Genomic DNA, 6857 nt, shown 5'->3' with positions numbered 1-6857 from the left:
CCATGCAACATATTTTTACTCGATTTCTCTTGAATCCAACACATGCAAATGATAGATCTAGGTCCATTAAGCTGTTTTACCACGTAAAGTTTCCAACTTTACGTGCACAACCACATGAATGAGGGAAATAAGACTAAAATATGCACAATAAGGGTAGATCCATGGCTAATAAGCAATGTAACTCCAAAAAGACAGTGGATCTGGACTCTACAACACCCCAACACTCAGATCCAAAGGTATTTCGGCTTAATAACACATTCAAGCAAGCATAAAGCTTGGAACAAGCATCAAATAGCCCTTAAAAGAGCTCTAGTGGAAGTTTAAGCATGAAACCAGAAGAGAACTCCGAAAATACCTCAATAAGGTCACACTTGACCTTGGATCTTGGCACTAGAACTCGTTTCCTTGCTTCCTTCTTCTTCTCCTTCTTCACCCCTTCACAAAATGGAACAAGATCACTTATAAGCTCACAAGAGGAAGGTTTAGGGTTTCTCACAGTGCTCTCAGGGGGAAAGTGACGAGATGGAGGCTATAATGGGGTTTAAATAGTGAGCAAACCCGGGGAGTTAGGGTTTCACCCAGACGGACGGACTCGCCGAGTCCAGGATATGGACTCGCCGAGTCGCCGGCTCCCGCGTGCACAAGATGCGCGACCCGACTCGGCGAGTCAGGCTAGAACTCGCCGAGTCCCTCTTGAAAACTTAGCCCAAAATCAAATTAATTAACATACCGGAAACGGGTCGTTACAACACGATTGCCAGACCTAATCAACACAAAATGCTTAGAGAGCAAAAATGAAGAATAAGGTTTGCTTGGAGGTTGTGAGAGTGTGATGGAGGCTGAGGATGAGCAACCCTAGCCATCACATTCTCTTAAATATAGCGTAAACCCCAGATATTAGGGTTTCTCATTAAACAAATGTCACGCCGTGACGACCATTTAAAACCCACGATACATTAACCATCATCACGTCGTGTGATGTCTTCACCATGACGTGGTACTGTCGAAAAATCTAAACCACATTAAATTTAAATACATCCAATAATTCGGATGTTACTTAGTTATCATATTAATTTTGTGTATAGTAATATATTGAATTTATCTTTGTTATATATTTTATAATTTTTGTAAATATTATATATGATTAAAAATAACAAACTAGACGAGGAGAATTTATATAATATTTAAAAAAAATATGGTATATTAATTAATTTTAACAAGTTTTCAAAAATAGTCTATTGTTACAAAATATTAAATTTAATAGCATTTTATCTAATAAATTCAGTACAAAGGTGACATAAAAAAACAAAGCTACAAATAAAATCGAAAACTAAAGTTGTTGGTGTATATAAGGTTATCCGTAATACCCAACACTAGCAATTATAGTGGTGGGTGTCACTTCATTACCACATACAAACATTAAATTATTTTTTAATTTTTAAATAAAAAATATATATTTTATTGTAGAGGGAGTTAGAAAGAGAGAATATAGAGAGTAAGTGAGAAAGAAAGAAATCCGATGGTTCGTCCTTCCCACCATAATTGACTATTTTTTTTTTTATTGTAGTTATTTTTTAATTCATTAACCACTAGCCACTCCTAAACATGAGAAGGATATTCACTATAGGCCACATCGACAACGAAGGTGTTCATGAAAATGGGTGAAGAGAGGTTAGGTTGACGAATCAAACATCTTTATCAAGTTGTTCATTATGATATATATATATATTTAAGTTATTATCTTAAATGATTGCATCATCCACATGCTTATACAAATAATATTTCATATATTAATGTCTCCATAAGTCCTCTTGTTTATTGAGTAACGAAAAGGTAAGCGAGAATTGTAAAATTGGATTTATTATATATAATTAATAACTAATATTTGAAGTGAAAGCCACAATTCAAAAGTTAACCATTGTGTTTGGCGGTTGACGATTGGAGAAGCTGCCACATGGTTTTTGCTTTTTCAGAATCTCAATTCTTCCATCGTCTCGTAAAATACGTTACCCTCTCCCTCCATCCCTCCCTCCATCAAATCATCATTATATATACATACAATAACATATATATAGCATATTGTTCATCTATCCACCCCTCCCCCAACAACCGTTTTCATCGATCCATACAAGATTCTCCTTTGGTTTGACCTTTAATTTTGCGAATTAGGGTTTCAAGCAACGGCATTTTGTTTTGTGTTTTAGGGTTTCAAGAATAATGGATTCCCCAATTCTAGATTCTTCTCTCCCAAATCTTCCCCTCTTTTTTTCCATGTTCTTTGCAATTTACTTGACTGCCCATATCACCGTCTTCCGAAACTGGACTCCGAAGCTCCGGCCGGAAGCTGCTAGCTGTTTGATGTCACTCGCGCATGGCACACCTGCTGTTTTCTTGGCCTGTCAGGCCATCCTTTCCGACTCCAATCGTGGATTCGCATCGATCAACACCGATTTTCAAAACACCGTCCTGGAATACAGCATTGCATACTTCGTCATGGATCTTTCTCATTATCTCATCTTCAACCCTAGCGATGTCCTCTTCATAGCACACCATTTGGCCACCCTTTTTGTGTTTATAACATGTCGATACTTGGTGTTTCATGGAGCGTATGGCATTCTGATTTTACTGATACTGGCGGAGGTCACCAGCTTCTTTCAAAACATTTGGACGCTGGCAAGAGTGCGGAGAACCGAGTCGAAGATTGCAGCCCAGGTGTTTGCTGTTTTGTCTCCTCCGTTTTATGCACTGTATTCTGTTGTTAGAGGTTTGTTTGGGCCTGTTTTTGTTTACAAGATGCTCGTTTTTTATCTATCTGGGGATGCAGATGATGTTATTCCTAGGTGGGTTTGGGTTTCTTGGATCTCTGTTGTCATTGCAGCCATTTCGGTTAGTATACTTTGGATTTATAACCGGTGGCTTGAATTGTATAGTGGAAGAATAGTGATACCTGAGGACCAGAAAAACAGATAGGAACATTAATCAAATACTTTTCAGGTTTTGGGCTATAACACAATATCCCCTGTATGAATCATCCCTTCCCTTGAATCTTGATTTCAAACAAAATCATGTACCTGCTTTAGCCTTTTGAAATAGTGCAATAAATGTTGTTGATGGTATCTTCAATCTTCTTGTTTTGACTTTTGAAATAGCTGAATGTTTCATGGGGTGGGTTATTAGTTTCCTGAGCTATGTATATGTATTTTGTTCTATGTGCATTGCAATTTCCATGAATATTCTATAAATACTGCAACAACAGGATTATAATCTGTCGCTCCTCATCCATTGTTCTTCCATGTTGTAATTTAATAAGGCAAAATATAGGCAGAAAAGTGAGCATGTTTGATGTGATTGGGAAAGCTTGTTTATATTCCTAATTTGATTTCGCAATATGAATTCCATTTCAATTCATCTGGGAACACTTTTGTAGGTTCCTTGTTGGAAACTTTCCATCACGAAACAACTTTTGTTGAATGATTACAAGTTAACAGGAAAATAAATATTCTTTTAACTCCTAGGAATAGGATTCACCAAATTATATCGACTTTGCCTTCAGGTCAGGTATATGTTTTTTTGTAACTGGAAATATGTTTTATACAAAGTTAGGTTCTTTGTTTCTGTATGTCGAACAATCAACATGTTCAATATTACAATTTTACAAGTCAAGTAAAGCAAGGAAACAACCCACTGATCTCATAGTACGAAAAAATAGCAAATTGAATTGAATTCACATGAATATCTTTATAATTTTACAGTGGAAATAGATATACAGATATGCATAGACAATGCGGGTATAACAAATGTATCAAGGGAAGGGTTGAAACATCTTCAAGTAAATTCCTTGAATAATTCCATGGCCACTTTCCCTTCTAAACAATCTTTCAACTCATAATACTTTTAACACATAAATAAAAATAATTTATAACACCATCAAATCAAACAATTGCTCCTTATTCCATATACCATCAAGAGCTTCTTTTAAATACGACTGAATCTGCTATGCTAGCTTTTCTTTAATTCTTTTAAGAGAAGAATTCATAATCTTTGGCTTCAATAATGATCTGCCTTAACCCTCCAATAGGTGATACAATCATCAAGGCAACCCCGAGTATGATACACACCTGAAATTTATGACACCAGAAATATATTATATATGTACATAAATAAACTGGTTGATAATTAAGCAACTGATTGTTTAGATAATGTTACATACCCAGTTGGCAATCCACGATAGGCTCCACTTGTTTGGTTTATAGATTGTAAGCCACATGATGCAAGGTAACTAGCACAATTTTAACAAAACATAAATTTAAATTATATCAAGAGACTCCAAAAAGAAGAATGAGATGAAGAAGTTTCTCACAAAATATGTTGTAGGGGCAAATGCAAATCCACCAAAGAATCCCAAAAGCCCACCAAAGAAAGGGAAGCAAATCCCAATGAACATTGTTAATGCTGTGGTAAAAAGAAGCAATTGTATGCATCAGAAAGAATAGTTTAATTTTACTCATTTGCCCCTGTACGATTAATTGACTTACCAACATACACATTCCTGGTGATGAATCGAAGTGTAAAGCTAGGTGTGAAGTTTAAGTTCTTAACAAGAACAGTTTCAATCATATCAAAAACTGGCATTGCATAAATCTACAAAAGAAAAGGAAAAAAAATAATAATAACAATTTTAGTTTAGATTTGTTTTACTACTACACGATTGAGACTTTTTAGGTAAAGAAGAGATTTTGAACCTGATAGCTTCCGATAACATGAATAACAACGAACAAATTAGCCATCGCGATGAGCCACGTAGGCTTCTCCAAACTGATGAGAATATTATCGGAGACCTCGTTTCCAAACACCCAATACCCAATAATGGCGACGGGAAAATAACAAACAGCCACAACAATATAAGCAACAATCACCCCTTTCCACATGGGACCCTTTGAAGGCTTCTCAGGTGTTGAAGGAATCGTTGCTTGAATCTCTAAAACCACGTTATGCCCAGCATATGCAAAAGCAACATCACCCAATGCGCTAAAAAAACTGAAAACCTTCCCTGCTGTTGTACTCGATTTGTATCCATACTGTACGTTCGGTTGTACACCCTTCGCCAAAGACGCCGACCACGCAATAATGGAGTAGCTCAGCGACATGACTGCTGCAGCGAGGGAAACTCCAGATATGGAATTGAAATTGGGGAGATGAGAGAGGACGAAGTGGACAGAAGCGAAGATCATGATGAAGTAAGAGAGTCTGATGTCTTTGCACTTGTCGTTACATACCAGATCGTGGAATTTTTTCAATGATGTCCCTCCGGTCACCATGTACACGATGTTGACACCGACTTCAACGATGAGCTGCTGTGGAACGACGATGTATAGACCGAGTTTTTCCCCAAAAGCGTGCTGCCCGAGCTCATGGTATCTGTCGAATCGTTTTCCGGGAACCATTTCGTGCATCTCAACCATTTGCCAGAGCGTGTAGAGAGTTACGACCCATGAGATTACCAGTACTGATACTCCAGGACCCCTGAAATTCAAATCAACAGAACGATTTCACAATTATTAGGGAAAAACAACTGTTTCCCTAATTATGATGGATGCTGATCGGAACGCACAAAATCTGTTTTCATCTTTGTGTTTCAGGTCAACGGAGAGAGAGGACTGACCAGCCGAGCTGTGACATGGCGTAAGGGAGACTGAGGACACCAGCTCCGACCATGGCGGTGACGTTGTGGAAGGCGGAGTACCACCATTTGGCGTTCCGGGAGGAGGTAACCGGAAGCCATTCGTCGATTGCTCTCTCCCTTTCGCTTCTGTTGTCAACCTGTTATGAATGCAAGTCATCAGCATTAGACCCAGTGATGAAGTAAAAAAAAGTTAGATGGAGAAGAAGAAGAGGTAAACTGTAAACAGCGTTGAAAGAAAGAATACAAAAAGGAAAGGAAACGCATACAAGGGGCGTTGTAAGCGTCATGTTGCTAAAAGATAAGAAATTTATGAATGGAGATGGATGTGTTTCGTTTTATATCGTTTCTCCCAAGTATTTGGAGTGGTTGAGATGTCTCAATCTGCTAACTTTCTAAACTCAGACCTTATTATCCATGGTATTACTGTTACAAAAGGGAGAAAGAAAGATTGCTAACTTTTCTACATGGACAAAAATGGTAGAATATTCAATCATGTCGCTATCACGGTATCACCTGTGAGCACGTTTGCTTCATTATATCTCTGTTTAATATCTTATTGACTTATTATTGTATGGTGGCGGGATCTATACTCTTGGACTCTTCTTCCTAAAACTGTACAGGGCTACAGGTTGTATAAGATTTTACTACGAGCCAAAATGTTTATTTTCCAATAATAATGTTATAATAATTAATTTACTACGTATAATTATCAAAAACTACTATGTTATTTTAAAATTAAGGATTATAAGCATTTGAGCAATTTGTAAATAACGGTTTGACCAATTTGTCATTCCAGCTGTCTTTGCTTGTCACATATTTTTAAATGAGGGATAAATAAGTAAAGAAAAATCAAAAGCTTGTTGTATATACTTTGAAAAAGATGAGAGTCTTTTATATCAACTATTATTATAAGATTTTTGAAAACAAAATATACCTAAAATAGACGCTTCTGCTTCATTTAGAGACGAAGTGTTTATCCAAAATCTCAAAGAGATTAAATCCTACACGTCACAATGGGAACAACTCAAAGTATCTCATCTAGAGGTAATTCATTTATTTTTCCTAAGATATGAGAATTGATTATGACTTATTTGGCAACCTTAACATTGAATAATTCAGAGTCTTTGAATCATTTGGTTTTGAAGTATATTCAATACAAGGATGGTATAAAACC

At 36.8% G+C, this 6857-nt stretch overlaps 2 protein-coding genes across 2 annotated transcripts; one reads left to right on the top strand and one right to left on the bottom strand.

Annotated features, from left to right (window-relative positions):
- Positions 1-1886: 1886 nt before the first annotated feature.
- Positions 1887-3123, top strand: LOC145044232 (DNA-binding storekeeper). Its single transcript, XM_078993097.1, has one exon. The coding sequence runs from the start codon at positions 2218-2220 to the stop codon at positions 2968-2970; it is 753 nt and encodes a 250-aa protein (XP_078849223.1). The 5' UTR covers positions 1887-2217; the 3' UTR covers positions 2971-3123.
- A 573-nt stretch (positions 3124-3696) lies between these two features.
- On the bottom strand, positions 3697-6096 carry LOC145044231 (lysine histidine transporter 1-like). Its single transcript, XM_078993095.1, has 7 exons — positions 5950-6096; positions 5663-5820; positions 4743-5523; positions 4536-4641; positions 4361-4452; positions 4211-4279; positions 3697-4118 (listed from the first exon to the last, which is right to left on the bottom strand). Exons 1-7 carry the CDS (start codon positions 5968-5970, stop codon positions 4020-4022), a joined length of 1326 nt encoding a protein of 441 aa, XP_078849221.1. The 5' UTR covers positions 5971-6096; the 3' UTR covers positions 3697-4019.
- Positions 6097-6857: the final 761 nt, after the last annotated feature.

Source organism: Lactuca saligna, chromosome 4 (genome assembly GCF_052625555.1).
Source record: "Lactuca saligna cultivar CGN05327 chromosome 4, ASM5262555v1, whole genome shotgun sequence".
NCBI lineage: Eukaryota > Viridiplantae > Streptophyta > Magnoliopsida > Asterales > Asteraceae > Lactuca > Lactuca saligna.
The sequence above is the reverse complement of the archived record's forward strand: the minus strand, read 5'-3'. Positions and strand labels throughout refer to the sequence as shown.